The following is an 18,545-nucleotide window of genomic DNA, read 5'->3' as shown; positions in this document are numbered from 1 at the left end:
ATGATTCCTCCAATGGTTTGGATAGGAGAGATTTCTTCACATTGCCCCAGGAGGTTGTCACCACCCTAAAGGCTTGAATGTGGATCATATGAATCCGAGAGGGGGATGGGGAGGGGAGAAAAAAAAGCCATAACGGTCCATCTGGCAGATTTCATCACTATACCCATCCAGCCATTGACTGTCAAAACAGACGAGATCCACTGGCAGGACATATCATAACAGAGGATTAGCAGACCTGGGCGAACTTCCTGACACTGTAGACAGTTAAGGCCCAGGCTCTGACATCATCTGATCCCCCATAAGGCTCTCTACACCCTTTCCCATCTACAGTTATACCAGAATACAATGACATTGCTGCAGTAATTTGACTTGACGTCAATAGCAAAATGGCAATGTGTATAAAAGGAACTTGTGAGTCGTGCCAACAGAAACACAGAAAGCAGCGCATAATGACTATAAAGATTTATTAAATGAGACAATCAAATTCAAGCTGAATGAAATTACAAAATTCTACCTTTAGCAGCTTGTTACAGGGGCAGTATCTTCAAAGAGGCAACTTTGTATCTTATTTACCCCTAAAATGTTCACAGTAGTACCTTAATGGTACATTTTGGTTCATGTTACTACTCTAAGGTAGTAGTATGAATCTTTTAGGGGTAGATAAGTCATAACTTTAAGGGCACTGCCCTTGACAAGCTGTTGTACCCCTAAAGGTACAATTTTTGATTATATTTAAAAAATGTGCACTAGCTTATACATCACAGTTTTATGCTGTAGTTATTCAGTTCCAATAGAATGACAAAGAAAATTAGTTATACTCTTTGCTATAGTACACTCTTAATTAAATTTTTTCTCTGAAACTTAAATCTAATGACCAGAACCAACTCTAAATTCAAATCAAAATTCATTTAGAGCTTTTTAAAAGCATTACAAACTTAAAACACACCATATTTAAATACATAATACAAAAGGGGAGACCTTCAAATGGACTGTTAGAAATGAAAATGACAACTATGATGGAAAAAAAGGCCCTGTTCCAAATGTCACCCTAAACACTTGCGGTCTTCCTACGAGTCTGCACTTTCATGACGTAATGCCGCTTTGACTGCTCGCTTCAGTGCGGGCTCGCCAAAAGTGCGTATCGAGGACGCATATAAACCACGAAGGGAACGCTCACAAACACCCTTAAATGAAAACTAAAATGACAGAAACCTAAAATGGCAAATGGGACACCCTACGGTCGGTGCATACGATCGTAAGTGCATATGAAGTGTGCCATTTGGGCCAGGGCCAAAGAAAAAGAAACAGTATACTTCAGAAAGCTCAATACTGACATTTTTGCTGCCCAAAACAATCAGTATCAGCCTTAGACGGCACTGCTAACAGTTTGTTCACTAACTGATGCATGTTGCATAAAAAATGGCAAGAATCACCATTTCCAATTGGTTTATTATTGTGATATCAACTATTTTAGACAAATCCACCAATAAAGTGCACAAAAAAACAAAACAATATGCAATTTGCCGGCTTTTTCATGTCAGTCAGACATATCTTTGCTGTCTGTGTGATCGTTCTTGTCCAGAATCTGCAAACTGAACCACTACAGCATGACAGACTCACCTCGTTCACAGTTGACCCCAGAGTAGCCGTCTTCACAAGAGCACTGGTACTTGTCAGGCCCTGTATTGCTGCACGTTCCTCCGTTCAGACACGGCTGGTGCGTTCCACAGTAGTTTAGATCTGAGAGGTAAGAACATTCAGTATTAGTGATGAATGCTAGAAAGCAAAACAGGGTCAGAATAATTAAAATGAATGTGTGCTTACCTTTGTCACAGAGTTGTCCACCCCAGTTAGTGTCACAGAGGCACTGCCATGGTTCACCGCAGGTCCCGTGTACACAGCCCGGGTGAGGGATGCACTTATCACAGTACGGACCCTGCCAGCCATACAGACACCTGAAAGCACCAAATATACCCTAAGGTAAGATTTTGTAACTGAAACTGTCACCAAATGCCAGTATATATACATATATAGTAGTATATACCTGTGCATTTACTTCATTGTCTTTGTTGTGGATAATATGCATTCAAATGAGATAAGTTATCATGGACAAAATGAATAACAAGAAGTCAGTAATTTCACGACAAGACTAACAGTACAAAACTATTTTCTAAACAACATACTTTCAACAATAACTGACGTTATTTTGATAAACAGAGCAGAAAATTGTCTCGTTTCCTCTGAAAAATTAAAATGATATTCACCAACATCTCTTTTAGAAAGAGTTTGCTTTTCCAATTCTCTCATGTTCTCAAAAGGCGTCAGTGGTAAAGAAGTGCGTTCTGTTATAAAGGCAACACCACACAAAAACAACGTGTAGTGATTTTCTGAAGCATAATTTGCCATAATTTACTCAAAGTACTTTGAAAAAAATTTTTAGCAAGTTTTTAAGGGAATTCGATGCTGAATAAACTGCGTTTTAAAAGGTCGCTCCAGTCCACTGGGGAAAAGGGAACCGCCGACAACTTCTTGTCTGATTATTTAATGCCAAACCATGCAAACAACAAACAGCAGCTTTAAAACTCCACTGGGTCTTTTAGAGAGACTAACATTAGCTTGTGGAAGGACACTCTGTCTCAATAAAAGCGGAGCGGCTTGGTCCCAGAACTGCTCGGACCGTCTGGGAGGGGGATTGTTTTTTGCAGACTGCTCTACTGGCCAATGTATTTATGGCAGGGTTTTTTTGCATTCTCACGCCTGTTCCCATGAAGCCATTCTCTGCCCCGGGAATGAAAAAAAGAGAGTCAGAGCTACGGCCGCAGAATATCTCTAAGCCTGTAATTAAAAGTCATCTCCAAAACGGCTCAGAGATAACTCTTCCCTACACTTCCCCTTTAAGATGGCAGTAATTAAGCAGCCAAAGCGATAACCTATTCCTTAAAGAAGGACTCAGATGAGATAGTAAGTCGCTTGAGTGCTCAGCCGCAGGAAAACAGACTGCCCTCTGGGGAAAAAAGAAAACAATTAGCCTGAGGCGGCAGTTCAGCTGTAAAAATAAACACGGTGGTTGAGGAAACCTCTCTCTGTGATTAAAGACAACTATTCTTAAACGTGCGAGAAGATTTCACTATGAGAAACGTTCACAAAACAGGTTAGCAAGGTCTTAGAAGTGCCTTTGTATGATAATAAAGCAGAAACGTTAAATCCGTATGGCTGAGAGACATTTTCACCCTGTAGGCCTTGACGGTTCCAATATAGCACAGTAAGAGCTCTTGTTACAACAGTTGCACAATTGCATGGTTGTGTGTTCTGGCGAGCTTTTAGTGAGAGATGAATAGGTAATGGGATATAATCATGCCAAATGCAACAAAGAGCTGAGGTTTTAGTATACATTGAATTCTGTAGACTTCTAGCATTGATCTTGAATGCTATCAGAGCTGGTACAATGGCAAGAATTAGTCAAACAAACAAGAACTTCATAACCAAACATCACCAAAGTCAGGCTGTTGACCAGACCCAAGTAAAAACCTATAACGAGTCAATAAAAAAACAGAAAAATCTCAATCCAAAACTTGCCATGACTTGCTCCAAGCAATAGAAGATCAGTTTGTTGTGAAAGAAATTAAATTTTCATTAACTCGATGCCCTACTCAAAACAAATAAGTTACACATGATGCATTCCTTTATGACGACGCAAATAACTGTGGACAGCCTCGTTTCTGCATTTTTTTTTTTTTACATCGCACATATTACAAAAGCAAAACATTACTCAAGAACAAAACTCAAGAAAAAAGCTCCTTAGCGAAAATTTGACTATGAAAGGATGAAAAAAATGCAAAATAGCTTAATTCTGTTCTGGAATCAACACAAGTTGTAGAATAAAACCACCATGTTATTTTAATTCATATTAGACACGCCAGTTGGGTTTATGAGTTATTTTTGATGTGCATCAGTGTTTCAAAAGAGAACAAAAGTATTTATGATGCACTCGGGAGCTATAGCTGTATACGAACACACACAAGATATGCATCGCTTTCTCTTCCCCTGTGGCCAAATTCATACATCATTAGTAAAACAAGCAGTGCATTTTAAAAGCCAATTAAAGGTTCAACTTGGCAGATTATGGTTTGTAGATAAGGCCTAGACATCTTGCCAGACAAAAGCAAAACATTAAATAGCTATAAATAGCTTTGTGCTTCAGTTGTCTCCACAACATGGCCTTATTTGCACCATCTCAGAGCTAAAACGCTAGCCATGTTGGAATACTTGTAGGTGAATGTCTGTAATCTGTGCTTTCATTGTCTTGAGCTTGAGCTATCAGACCCTGACAGGTCAAACGGGACACATGGATTCTAACAAGATTTAACCATGAGCCTTTAGTTGCGGTCAAAGCTTGCACTGTTGCATCTTTCACTCTTTAACAAGGCTTGACTTGTTGCTCAAAAAGTTAAAGAGTAAGGCTGAGGACAAAATAAGCCCGTTGACAGTGTAAAACTTACTTTCTTGCAGGAAATGGCACAAAATGTTATAGGAATGAAGAATACATTTGCAAATAACTCACTTGCAGCCACCTGGTTGCTTACAGGATCCGTGTTCGGTGCTGCAACCTTGTCTGCAGATAGCTGGAAAACAGAGAAAAGGGAAAGGATGAACAACAGCAAGTTTGGGCTGTGTAAAATAACACCGTGGGCCTCAATGTCCCCTGTTCACCCATGAAAACTTTTTGGGAATGTATGGGGTGGGAATCTTTCAAACCCCAGATCAGCTCACTGAATCCTACTCTAATTTGAGGCCTGTCGTCAGGCTTTGGGTTCTGCACTCTCCATTCACAGCTTATTCAAACTACCCTCGCCCATCAGCCTCTTAAAATGGCAACTGTCTGAATTGAAAGCATTCAAATCGCGAAATTAACATAGAAATCAAAATCAGCAACATGAAGCACATTTTACAAACCATTTTATTAAATTATCAGATGTATTTAGGAATGCCCAAATCAATGAAATATTATGACTTTTCCTGCCTTCATGATTGTAAAAAATAAGGCTGTTCTTTTGAACTTTCTATTCATCAGAGAATCCTTAAAAACTAATAATAACAAGAAGAAATGTGTCTTGAGCAACAAATCAGCATATTAGAATGATTTCTGAAGGATCATGTGGCACTTAAGACACTTAAGAATATTCAGCTTTACCATCACAGGAATAAATTACATTTTCAATTATATTAAAGCCAAAAACAGTTATTTTAAATTGTAATAATATTTCACAATATTACTGTTTTTACTGTATTGTTAATCAAATAAATGTAGCCTTGATTAGCATAAAATGCTTCTTTCAAAAACATAAAAAAAAAATAATAATAATTAGGACCACAAACTTTCTAAATATATTTAGTGTATATTCACTATAGAAATGCCCATGACTTTTCCAGGTCTAAAAATCCAATTTTAAAATTCCCTAATTCAGGTTTTTCATGACCATAGGAACCATGTGTATTTGAAACAGGATAACAAAGTCAACTTGCTCACCTGTATTGCAGTCAGGACCTGTCCAGCCTTCCAGGCAGGTCTTGTTCCCATTCTGGTCACAGGTGTAATGTCCAAAAAACTCGTCACGTGGCCGGCAGAACTTGTTGCATCCAAAGCCGTAGTAGTGTTCGTCGCAGGTTACCCGGATCTGGTACTCAAACTGGGCGACCGGGCCGTTATGGGTTAGCCTTTGCCATTGTCGATTTGGGTTGATCATGCCAGAGTGGTACGCTTTCTCGATCAGCTTTCCACCTGAACAGTCAGTGTGTGAAAGTCAGAAAGGGTTTCACAAAACAACACCACACACTATTACCAGGAAACTGTAATGTCTTCACTGTAAAAAAATATATGATCAATAATTTATGACAACATATGTTTTTACATTGCTTTAACTCACCAAAAGTTAAGCAATTTTCAATTTTTTTTATAAGTTATACAAGATTCCCCTTTTTAAAGTCAGTTTAATGTAATTATATAATAAGTAATCCCACTGGCAGCCAGCACTCATGACATCAGTGAATAAACACTGTCTTGCTCACTCAATTTCTCTCTCACTCTCTCTCTCTCTCTCTCTCTCTCTCTCTCTCTCTCTCTCTCTCTCTCTCTCTCTCTAATTAAATAATTAATCATTTTGAGTTGGTTTGAACTTTTCCAGTAACATTTTTATTTATTTTCGAATTATTACAATGGCAATGTAATCCCAATTATTTAATTTTTGGGACAAAATGTTTAATTTTTAAACAAAATGTTGTCTTTATAACATCACACTTAATATTTTTCAATGTAAAGAGCCATTCACTTAGAATGGAAAAATATGTTCTGTGTGAATGGCCTCTTAAAATATATAGCAGCTTTTATATTTTTGGAAGGCGGTCCTTTGGGATCATCCTTGGCATCAATTTTGAAAACCCCTGGATTAAAAGAGTAACACTAAATTTAGCATCTGGGAGACACTTACTGGAAAAGATTAATGCTAATACTAGTAAACTAAATAAACTGACCTGTATTTCCTCAAACTCTCTGACCACAATCAAAACTCACACACAAACACGGATTTTATCCTTGAATTCTTAAAAAAGAATCTATATTGTTACAGTGATGTGAAATTTCTCCTACCAGAACCGCCCATCTCTATTCCCAGCTGTGCTGTTTCTAACCACAGAAGATGAGGTAAACTGACAGCTCATGTCTTTCAACATTTCACTCCCGAATCTGACTAGGACAAGGGACTGTGAAGTGTCTATTCCTCCCTTTCACATAAACACTTATCTTTAAAGTTCACCTCTCAGACCAAGAAAGTTTCTCTGCAAACTTATGTATCATGGGTGGATTTTACTCTCATTCCCAGAGGCAGAATAAGTGAAAAGAGATGATATTATGGAGGCCAGGTGGGCCTATAGTTCATATGACTTTGGAATGCAGAGAGTCGTTGTGGCATTTCACTTGCACCCTGAGCCCTGCGGCCAGAGCCAAGTGTCACGTCTTTACTACCTGCAGCCTGATCCACTTCACTGTGGGGTGAGGAAGTCACATTAAACTGACAGAAGAATCCTCTGCGCTCTCAGGGCAGAGACTAAGGAGACGTGCTAGCAAACTTAATGTATTCTACTAAGGATGGTTATATTACTGTTCAAAAGTTTGTGGTCAGAAGGTTTTCAGCATTAAATTAATCAAAAGTGACAGTAAAGACATAATGCTACAAAAGATTTCCATTAGGCCCTACATGTTCTTTTTGAACTTTTGACTAATCACATGAATCATCTTCATCAAAGAATTCAGAAAAAAATGTATCAAGGTTTATCTTCAAATATATTAATCAGCACAACTGTTTTCAACATTGATAATAATAATACATGTTTCCTTGAGGACCAAATCGGCATATTAGAATGATTTCTGAAAGATTATATGACACTGAAGACTGGAGTAATGTCCATTAAAACAGTTGCCATGCTAACTTGCTACTGTAAACAAAAGCTTGCAACGCTTGCCCCGCCTCCGCAGTCTTCTGATTGGTCCACTGTTTTGGAACTGACATTGATGAATGTGACTGCGTGTAAAAGTTGAAATTCTGCAAAAGACGTAAAATGCCATTGCAAACATGCACCGTCTTCCATGTTTACATAGTAAAACAATGGAAAAGTAGCGCATTGAAATGGAAAAACGTGTTCTGTGTGAACAGCCCCAAAGACACATTTGCAACTTATAATGCATTTAAGGTAATGTTTACTGTACATCCGATTTATGACTTTGGTGTTGCTAGCGCCAAGTTCTACTGTTTGAGTTGGTACAACTTTAAGGCCAAGTTTCACAGACAGGGTTTAGATTTAGCCAGGATTAGGCCTGAGTTCAATTAGGATATTTAAGTAGCTTTTATAAACATGCCCTTAGAACAAAACAGTACTGGTGTGCATCTTGAGACAAAACAATAGCACATAAAGACATATTTTAAGATATGTCAGTGCAAGTTGCTTTCAGTTAAAACAGCTCAAACATGCATTTTAGTCTAGGACTAGATTTAAGCCTTGTCTGTGAAACAAAGCTTAGACCTAAATCTGCCTTTGATGGACAAAATGTTATTTTACAATATTTATAAAACTAAAGTAGTTCTCAAAACACAGCAAAATCTCAAATGAAGGTGAGGCTGAATTGTCAGCAGATTTGGGGATTTCCAGATTCTAATATTTCATTCAAAGATTTAAAGTCCAATAAACAGAAACAAATACCTCTAAAATGTACTTTCGAGGGGCACATGAGAAGTATTTGAAAATACAAAAAATGACAGGATCCAGCCTCAGAGAAATCATTAGCATATGCAGTATATAACCTGATACACACAAGACATGAGCACAACTTCAACATGTAAGCTTTTCTGCAACGACCACTTTGAACTTAAGATATCTGGACATAGCTGAAAGTCGCTATATCAAAGTTAATGGTAACACAACCCAGAAGAGCTATTCAAATGAACTCCGCCAGACTCAGTTTAGTGTCTAAATGGGATTGTTTCTGGAGTGTTAAGCCCTGTTGAGGTGTAAGAAGAGAGAGGTTATAGCAAACATAACCTTGCGCTTGAGCTATGCACCGTGACAGAGAGGCCGTGAGACCTTGACTGCCAACACCTGCCATTAGTCATCAGGTATTCGGAAACATTTTCATAAGCATGAGGCCCCCTCAACAATGTTTCTCACATACACACACACACACACACACACAGTCTTCCTCTTCTCTCTTCCCTGTCCTGTCACACACACCTGTCAGCACATTTGGTTTAAAGACTAGCGAGCTATGAGCGGAAATGGCACGAAAACTTCAATTTGTTCCATTTTCTTCCACTGTTTAAACAGTGGAAAAAATAAACAAAACGAAACAAAACAAAAATAGAGACAAATGAAACAAATAGACACAAAGCAACAAAAAAAAAAAAAGAGAGAAACAAACAAAATATTAAAGAGAAACAAAAAAAAACAAAAAAACAAACAAACATCAAGCAAACAAAAAAGAGCAACAGATAGTGAGTATAAAAATCCTGCTACTCACTTTCAATGGCGGTGTCGTTATTGAAGTCCAAGGCCTCCACTATCAACGTGTAGGACCTCTGCAAGAGAAAAACACACATGCAGTTAGCAATGAAACCAAAACAAAGAAACATCAAAGATCATTCTACATCAACAGAGCTTTAGTCGGGGACCTTGACTTGTAACCAATAAACACCAATGACAAAATATGACCATTGGGACACGCTGAGGAATGTGCTGTGAAAGATCAGAAGAACAACTCAACCTTCAACTTATCTGGCAGTGCTCTCCTGAAACTTTGGTCAGATACTGTATCACCATCTTTATAGATAGATCTTTATAGACAAACAAGCATTCTTGTTTTGGTAATCTGACTGTGGGAGACTATTGTTCAGCTAATCAAAAGAACCAAGCAGATCTGTTCCATAAATATATTATTTTCATTTTACACGACACCATTATCAACTAAAAACAGAAAAAAATGTATGCTTTTTAGTCGTTCATTTAAACGACAAAGGCGTTTTGGGGACCTGAAAACGCAAACTTTTGAAAACAGGTTTTAAAGTGCAAGTTTTTGAAAACAACGTTATCGTCTCAGTGTAAACTACAAAAACACGAAACCGTTGACGTCATGCGCTTGAGTATTATGTGTTCAGTCAATACGCGCAAAAATGTATTTCTTTACAAAGTGACAAAGCCAACTACTGGCCTGACATGAATAATACAGCGTTTCTAGTCGTTTTCACGGGGATCGTTCTGACATTGCTGTCGTGTAAACAAACCATAATTTTTATAGTGCAGTGACACTTTATAACATTATTTAATCAACTAATTTCTTAATGAAAAATGGAATTTAAAACCAAGCAATAATTAAAAAAAACAACAACAACAGATTGAACAGATTTAGGCTTGTCATTGTTCTTGAACAATGCAGCATCAGGCTGTTCCTTTTCATTCTGAATTTTTTTCTTAAATAATAATGAAATTTCCAGAAATGACAGAGCTCAGACGTTAAAGTGTGTTTATTATGTGTGAGGATCTAGTAGAGTTGAATCACTGTTAGTCTCACTGACAGTTATGTGGCATCAGTTCAGCGGTCATTGTAAGGACATTAGGTCCAACATTTTGTACATTCAAAGAAGCCCTACTATCATAGAACTATAGCTTTATTATGCATTATGCAATATTAAGCAGCCATTTAATTTGCAGACTGACAAACTGTAAGAAAACATCTATACTATTATGAATGGTTGGGAAACACATTGATGGAATTGGATGGAGACATCATACTTCTTAAATATATACCATGATGCTGAATGACTATTGTATTCATGTACTACATTATTTACATGGTACTCCAAGAATAGCATGGTTTTACCCAAGAGGTCAAGGTTTAGCTGGCTATCACGACCAAGTGACCCCCTACTGGTAGATGTAGTAACTACACCATTAGCAGGATCATTAGTTAGTGAATGGTTTAGAACTGTGCAATCATTTTGTGGTGCCATTTTGTGATGTAGCCTATTTTTCTGCCGGTCGCAGAGACCATGCGATTAGTCAAATTACATATATGGTTCAGGTTATTGGCTAATGTATGCATGCAGATCTGAGTGCAAATTCAAATTGTAGGCTTCTTTTCTGTACCAGTTGAGCAAAAGGAATGGTTTTCTCCAGGTATTATATAGACTGAATGCTTTACAGTAAAGGGCATACATACTAACATATTCCCGCTAATGTCCATTTCTGCATAATTACCTCACATATCTGACAGAAAGAGTTACGAGAAGGAGAAGAAAACAGCAGGTTGAAAGTGGACTTTTTTTCTTTGAAAAACCCACAAAAATCCCCTTTCACTTCTCTCTTTCAGGTCTTTTGTGTGCTGCGTTTTGTTCCTCTTTTTCCCCACGGAGAGGAATGTGGAGTGAGGATCTGAGGGAGTTGCGGGGGGTGCGCTGCTTTTAGCATGACTCCAATGCAGGCCGAGATCTCTGGAGGGCTTGGCTACATTTCAGCACTTCTGAAACGCTTTGTCTGACTTAAGGTCATCGTGGCTCTCACCGGTATCAGGTAACAAGAGTCACGGAGAGAGAGATTACTCCGCCTGAGAGAATAAAATGTGCGTCCATATCTAGATTTCAGTGTTAGAAGTTGAACGAAAAAAAACAGAAGTATATGAGAGAAAACGAGCGTGTGTGTGAACGTGCCTGTGCCAGAATTGAAGCGTCTCTTTTCTGGCACCCACTTGTCAGATTCACACTCTCGTACTCTTGACGAGGCACCACGGAATTTCCAACATCACCAAGGTTCTCACTGTCCATTCGCAGCGACGACGGACCCAGAGTTCCTCACGCCAGACCATTGAAACAAACCAACGCGCAGCACCTCTCACTGTACAAAGAGCTAAAATTAGTTTGAGTCATGATCTCGACGACTTGAAGAATATCAAGATAACCATCGCGCCAAAACAAAGCAACCCCTTAAGTGGAAAATGTCAAGTGGCACTTGAGATGCACCAATAGCTATCAAAATTGTAGCCAATAACTGATAAATGGCCAATAATATTAAAATTCTATACTATTTTAAAAACGAAACACTAAAAGCTGAAATCAATCATTTGAAATGCTATAAATGAATTTACACATCTAAATGTAAAACTAACAATTGAATATCTGAATATCATTGAATATCTAATATCACTGTCACACAACCATTATGGTGCCGATTAGGGATTCACCAATAAAGACTTAAAATGTAATCATCGGCCTGATTATGCCGGTATGCCACCCGATAATATGTGTTGATTGTGCGCCTGCAATAACTCACATGTGCGCAAGTGATTTTTCAACTGGATGATGAAAATAACTTGAATCCAAGGAGCTCTAAATGAATTGTAGTGTTTTTATCCGAGGCTAAAGGTGGCATCCTTCAACTGAGGTTAATCTACCCGTGCTTTATGTGTTGACGATTGCATTGCTGTTGACCATCTACAAATGTTAAATTCACAAATAATATGTTTAGGTTACAACTGCATCTGTCTGGAAAAAAACAGCAATGATCAAATGTACTCTCATTATAAAAATAACTTTATCAACCTTTTGGTAAGGAGAAAGCAGAATTCTGAAACCGGAATTAAAAAAATACAGTCTGCATAATGAACCAAAGAAATGTATATTGGTATAGGCATCAGCTATTGGCCAAAATGAGATGAAAAATATCGGCATATTGGATATGGGCAAAAATACAAAAAATACAATATCGTGCATCCCTAAAAGGTTCTGGTTGAGATGCTCAATAAACAATAAAAAAATAAAATAAAAAGTAAAGATGCAACAGCCAAGGACATCCATCTGCATGTAACAGCAGTGTAAGCAATGGAGCTTCAAGTGCATGAATTAAAAGACTTCTCTAAGATTTTACTGTGCTAAAGCACAGCACACAAATTAAAGAACCAGCATTAAAAATACCAAATACCCAATACCAAACTCACTAAACAAATACTCAGCCATCACAAATCTTTTACAGTTGCCATGTTTATGTGCAAATATCAGTTTATTTGATGCAAGCTGTGTCACCTCTGCAAGCTGTTGAGATACACCTTGTCCTTCCTCTCCTTCTCCATACTTGAACGCATTGTGAACACAAACATGCTGTTGATTCACAGCCCCCATTAAATTGTCAAATCTTGCCAGTTTATGTATACAAAGCGCACAGCTCATTGATTTCAACTGCCCTGTCCTTTCAAGTGCCCGCTGCTGTATATTACGAACATGTCCGGGCATGAGCTAGCACAACCTCCATAAGACCAGGGGAAACATCACAGTGACTAAAAAAAGTTAAGGACTTAGTAACCTCAGTGATTGTTTTACCTGTCTATATGTAGTTCTGTCATGACAACTCTCGGAGAGATTGGCATGGTAATGGATGTGGCAATGTTCATGTATTTGGTCTTGGCGGAATAGACTCTGCAAGTACGGAGACTTGCTACTGCCGATACATTCACAGACATGCTGCTGTGAGCATGTAAGACATGTTACATACATGAAATAACCCCCACAGCAGATCTATACAGGTGGAGCTGGGGAAGGTGGAGGGTTGCAGACTGCTAACAGCAAAGTATTTGAATGCTGAAGCTGCAAGCTCACTGGCTGCTGATGCCACAGCATCAAAAATAAAAGGACAAAATGGGAGTAATTAAGAAATAAACAGGCTAAATGAATGAAAAACAATCACATATAACAAGAGTGCAGTTTTGGGGTCAGAAGAAGGGAAAGGGGCCGCAATGGATCTCACTCCATAACTCACAATATGGTTATCAGCTCTAAATGCCTGCTGCCGCCAGGTTCATTTTTCCCATGCTTATCATTGACCTCAGTGTCATCGTTGAACTCTAGTCCTAACTATCCCCGGTACCAGTCTCCCAAACTTTACATTGTATTTGTCTTATCACTCTGGGGCCTGCATCTGATAAAGGTCTACACTTGCTCCCAACCAACCTGATCTCTGATATTTGATGTTTTTGGCTTCCACAAACGGCTGAGGCTCCTAGTATTGTGTTTTTTTTTTGTTTTTTTTTTGTGCTTTTATCACACCCACTTGCTGTGGGAATCTGTCGAGTGATGTCTCCGTTGGTAAAAGTGTGATTGTTAATAAGGAGAGGCTGACATGGAGAGTGACAAATGGTCTCAACAATGGCTCTGAATACTCCGCCAGATTCCAATCAATCAAAGTCATCAGGGTTTACATTAGCAGCTCGGACAACTAGATTATGACCAAGAAGGCAGACACCCTTTTTTGCCTCTCAGAAGTAGCAATCACAGTAGGAAGACTTTTTTTTTTTCCAGGAGATTCCTATCAGGAGTGGTGGCCAGAGATAAGCGGGGCTCGCAGGGAAAGCTTTTAGCAATCTTTCACTGCTCTCTCTGGCGTGGAAAATGAGACAGGCTTCCCTGATAAAAGGTCTGTCAGTCACCTGTGCGCACACAAGCGCTACTGGCGGCCGTCTAATCTCCTGTCACTCACGAAGGTGATCACAGGCAGGGACTCAGAAAAGAATCGGATCAAACGGCACATCGGCTGTCAGATATCTAGTTCGAAAGGTGAGTATTTAAGACTAGATATCTCAATAAAACAAAATGTTTCCTGGTAACATCATGATTCTGAACCGAGTAAGTCATGTGTGAGGTGTGTGAGTAAAGTTAGCTAAACAGAACATTAGAAGCACAGTACTCCACTACTTTACAATGGCCTAACAATACCTCATTTAAGACCTTAACAAGGGCGAGAAAAAAGACAAACGATGCATTTCCACACTCTATGGCTTGAGTAATGTGCGCTTAAGTGCCACATCAGAGGGGAACATATAAAGCAAACATGTCATTATCCCATAGCTGTTGGTAGTGCTTTCCCTCAGGCTTTCGGACGGTTCACCTGCATTCTTATTCTCACACCAACCCTCAGCCTGCTGTCTTTCCCACACAAACCAAAAAAATGGTGTCGAAACAATTTTCACTCATAATTACAAAGAATCGGCAAGTAGTGCATTGAATTAAATGAGAAATTTTGAAGTATAAAGACTAAAATAGTATTTTCTTGTAAAACGCACCAATAATCTTTGTTTTAAATTCGATAAATCATCTTTCACAGTACAATGGCATAAGGCAAATTGAGAGAATCCGATCCGAAAAGCATAAGAAAACGCACTCAGAAAAGCAAAATGAATTGGTTTGGATTGCTTTTGTATTTACTTTGAAATGGACATGCATTAAATACACACATAAATACTAGTTTGGGTTTTGGGAAAGGGAACTGGTTCACAGACCATTAAAACGAATGGAAGATGGGACAGGAAAAAAGGAATTATCCAATTTGTTGGTGAACCAGTTTTTTGGCTCATGCTGAGCAGACAGGCCCCCAGGTGCATTCAGGGCCACGGGGCCAGAGAGCAGCGCTGTAATTTGCTGAAACGGCCAGTATGAGAAGTAAGGTCAGGGTTGGGGCGGGTTTGTCTAGGAGCCGATCTCATCACTGCTGAGTCGAGCGCAGCTTCCTGTTGCTTGCCCTGGACCGGCATTATTCCTGGATGGGCTCCATTATGCACAGTAATCCTCCCTGTAGCCAGTTTGGCCCGGCTATTGTCACCCCCTGTTTCATGTTCGCTGAAGCTGGCTCTGTCTGGGTGGGCCATGCCTAAAACCCTCGCTCTCTTTTACTCTCTATACCCCTCTCTAAAACTAAAAGCACAGGGCAATCAAATGCAGTAAAAGGTGCGAAATAAATGGGTGGCATTCCTGTAAATGAAACATTTAACGTTTGGCGACGAGATTTGGCTGTTGTGTCTGGGAACTTGCTGAGAGTAATTACCAGGGGTTGCAAAGTTAAAAGGTGCCATACCTCGTCTCCAGTCAGCCGTGACTGACACAAAGCCTAAACTTCAACTATCCCCAGCTGCCAACCGAAAAAATAATTAGTGACTGACTGAAGTGTGCTATAACTTCATTTTAGATTTAATCATAATTTGGATGATTAAAAGAAACCATTCGCAGTATGCTTTAGAAGTGCAAATCACAAAAATAGCTGAAGTGTCATATGATCAACACATTCCCATTGGCCGTCTAGTTCACATACTGGACAGGTGGGCATCTCACTGGGCGAACAGTTCAAACAGGGACACGTTCGCTTTGTCAGACCGACAGTTTGTCCTTTGATTTTTTTTTTTTATCATTTTGACCCCGCTGAGAATGTATCCACAATGACATCATCAAGCAAGCAGGTGCACGAAGGCACACGCCAACAGAACGTGCGAAAGGACAGTTCAACGTCCCCACAGTCAAGAGCTCCTGAGAAATTAACATGAATACAAGGTTCCCACACTTTCTGAACAGTGTATTTTCACAACTGTTCCATGACTTTTAAGATCTGACTCATTTACATAACTTTTACAGGCCTCAAAATCATTTTCCCTGACATTTTCATGTTTTCCAGGACCGTGGGAACCATATCTCAGTAAGCTATTTCTGAGCAGGCATTCCTGAAAAACTATATAGATTAATACCACTAAAATAACTCCAACTAAGGTACTGTTACCAAAATAAGCAGTTTAAGGTCACACTACTCCAAGGTTTTCAAATTGTACGATCCCCAACCAGACTCTCAGCCAACCTTGTGACCCTCAGTATAAAAATAGCTAGATTTTATCAGACATGCATTATTTAATGGTTAACAGATCATTAGAAATAGTTCGAATTGTCCAAGTTCTCTATGTTTTATCTACCTTACATTCTCCATTGGCCCCCTGGAGTAAGATCAGGGACCTCCAGGGATCCACAGGCCCACAATTTTTTTTAGTTGATACGGCCTATGTGACCCTTACATTGGCAGACATCACACTACATACTACAGTAGGGATTCTATTATACTGGTGCATATCATAACACACAGGTTTACTGCAAATCACCAGCTTGATAACACAGGTTATAAAAGCCCCTTAAACAGATGACTACCATTTCAAGAGATCACGGTCAACTCATAAATTCTTTAGAGCTGCAAGACAAACATTGGTAAATCTCTCCTCTATGGAGCTTCAGATCATGTGCTTCACACCAAACAAATCTTCTTTTATTTGCATTCTAATGCAGTGACACAAGTTAAGAGGTTGAGTAGGTGCAAGATTACTGTTTATTTGACATATTTATTTACCAAGTTAGCTGACTGCCAGAAACAACATCTAGGAGCCACTGATGCTCATCATCATCATGAGGAGTGAATTTACTGCAAGGCACTGTCAACAAGTGCTAATCAAGACATTTATAACTGTTTTATAACCCAAAACATCTTTGTTTTCATTTGTTTAACATTTAAATTGTATTTTAACATTCAACTCGTCTTTCTTTATCAGTAAATATATTCAAATAAGTGTAATGAACTTTGGCACCACCCTTGAATGCAATGCTGTGATTAAACTAGGTTCTCGATTTTAGAGGGTTGTTGTTGTTGTTGTTTGCAGTGCACGCACACGACTAAAACGAGCAGCTATAAACTCGAGGGAAAACAGCACACGTGGATCGAAATATTGCTATGATGTACTGTATAATCAACGTTGCGTCATCATAACACGCTATGACTTCATTAATATGCTAGTCTAAAACCAGAAATCGCCATGAGATGAGAAAGAAGGGGCGTCTAACGTTACTCACCGGCCACGCAAAACTGAAGGGTAAAACAATCCTTGACTTTTCACTCTGCGTTCCCTTGGTCGAAAATTTATTCCCACCGAGAACGGGCGTAGATCCAGTTCCGAAACTGCAAGCCCCGGCCGCGGAAACTCGCGATTGATATTCCTTCAGACAAACTTTAAAATATGTATCACATTCGTCCCGCGTGCATTTGCGATCCGCCGGGTTCCTCGCGCCGCCACAGCACGAGCCGTTCTGCAGCTCGCCGTTCGCGTTCTGCATCGATACGATTTCCAGCTCGAAGTGCCCCGATGCGTCAGACACCTGTTGAGCAGAACAAACTTTAAATCCATGTAGCCTATATAACGTACAGTGAAATCAAATTTGTCTCGTTTTATTCAACCGCAAAAACTGTTTGCAAAGTGTCTGCCAATCTGTCAATGACAAATTGAAAAATACTGAACTTTTGTGCTGCGAGTCCAAACAAGGTTGTTGTTTTTTATATCAGACAAAGTATAGGCTACGATAGACATACAATAGCCTTTATACTATTTTCTAAATATATAACTTATATATTTATATAGCCTACATAACGCAAAGATATATTTTCTTAAAAATGATTTTAAACGGACTCACCTTCGTCGGCAAGCATAACAAAAAGGCATGAAGGTAAAAAGCAGAAAATACTGAACTCCGTCGCACAATCATGCCTTCTTGTTGGTGTTGCGTTGAGACTCAGAAGTTCTAGCCGCCTCACGGCTCTAATGTACTCCCCGATTTAACATGCACGGGTGGAGAACAACTTTATTTCTTTCAGAAGACTATTTTCCAATGTGTAGGAAAGTGCCTCCTATTATCCAAGCGTATCTGAAATTCTTATCTTTCTTATTCTGCTTCTCTCTCTCAGCGGCGGGTATACATTACACAGAAGCCATGAGAGCGTTTGTCCGCGACTGACTGACTGCGCATTCAATACTTCAAGTTCAGTTAATGGGGGTGGCAAACGCATGCGTAATTTTAATATTCAAAAGTTAAAGGGTGTGGCTTGTAGGCAAGCCCCGCCCGTGTCCCCCATCCCCGTGATGACGGGTTTATCTGTGAGACTTACAGAGGGCAAACCGCATGTTCTTACACTGCAAAAACTTTTAAAAGGGAGAGGAATGCAAAATGCTACTGTAATTAATGTACTACATACATACTTAACTACATAGGCTACTACATGCATACTTAACTGTATGTTACCTAACCAACCATATATGGTGAAAAATATTTTAAATTGCATACAATTTTACTGTAAAATGATATCTTATTAATGAAGATAAAAGATTAAAA

General features: G+C 39.1%; 1 protein-coding gene across 1 annotated transcript in view; it reads right to left on the bottom strand.

The window, feature by feature from the left end:
• The window catches only part of jag1b (jagged canonical Notch ligand 1b), a 33,463-nt gene extending 15,257 nt beyond the window's left edge, over window positions 1–18,206 (bottom strand). The window contains exons 1-7 of the mRNA XM_084093572.1: window positions 17,850–18,206; window positions 17,235–17,537; window positions 9,065–9,122; window positions 5,528–5,779; window positions 4,562–4,622; window positions 1,825–1,955; window positions 1,621–1,740 (exon numbers count right to left, since the gene is read on the bottom strand). Of these exons, the coding sequence (XP_083949698.1) occupies window positions 1,621–1,740; window positions 1,825–1,955; window positions 4,562–4,622; window positions 5,528–5,779; window positions 9,065–9,122; window positions 17,235–17,537; window positions 17,850–17,921 (997 nt within the window). The 5' untranslated portion in view covers window positions 17,922–18,206. The remainder of the gene's footprint in view (window positions 1–1,620; window positions 1,741–1,824; window positions 1,956–4,561; window positions 4,623–5,527; window positions 5,780–9,064; window positions 9,123–17,234; window positions 17,538–17,849) is intronic.
• Window positions 18,207–18,545: the final 339 nt, after the last annotated feature.

The sequence above is a fragment of the Abramis brama genome, assembly GCF_963993115.1.
Source record: "Abramis brama genome assembly, chromosome: 19".
NCBI classification, from domain to species: domain Eukaryota; kingdom Metazoa; phylum Chordata; class Actinopteri; order Cypriniformes; family Leuciscidae; genus Abramis; species Abramis brama.
The sequence above is the reverse complement of the archived record's forward strand: the minus strand, read 5'-3'. Positions and strand labels throughout refer to the sequence as shown.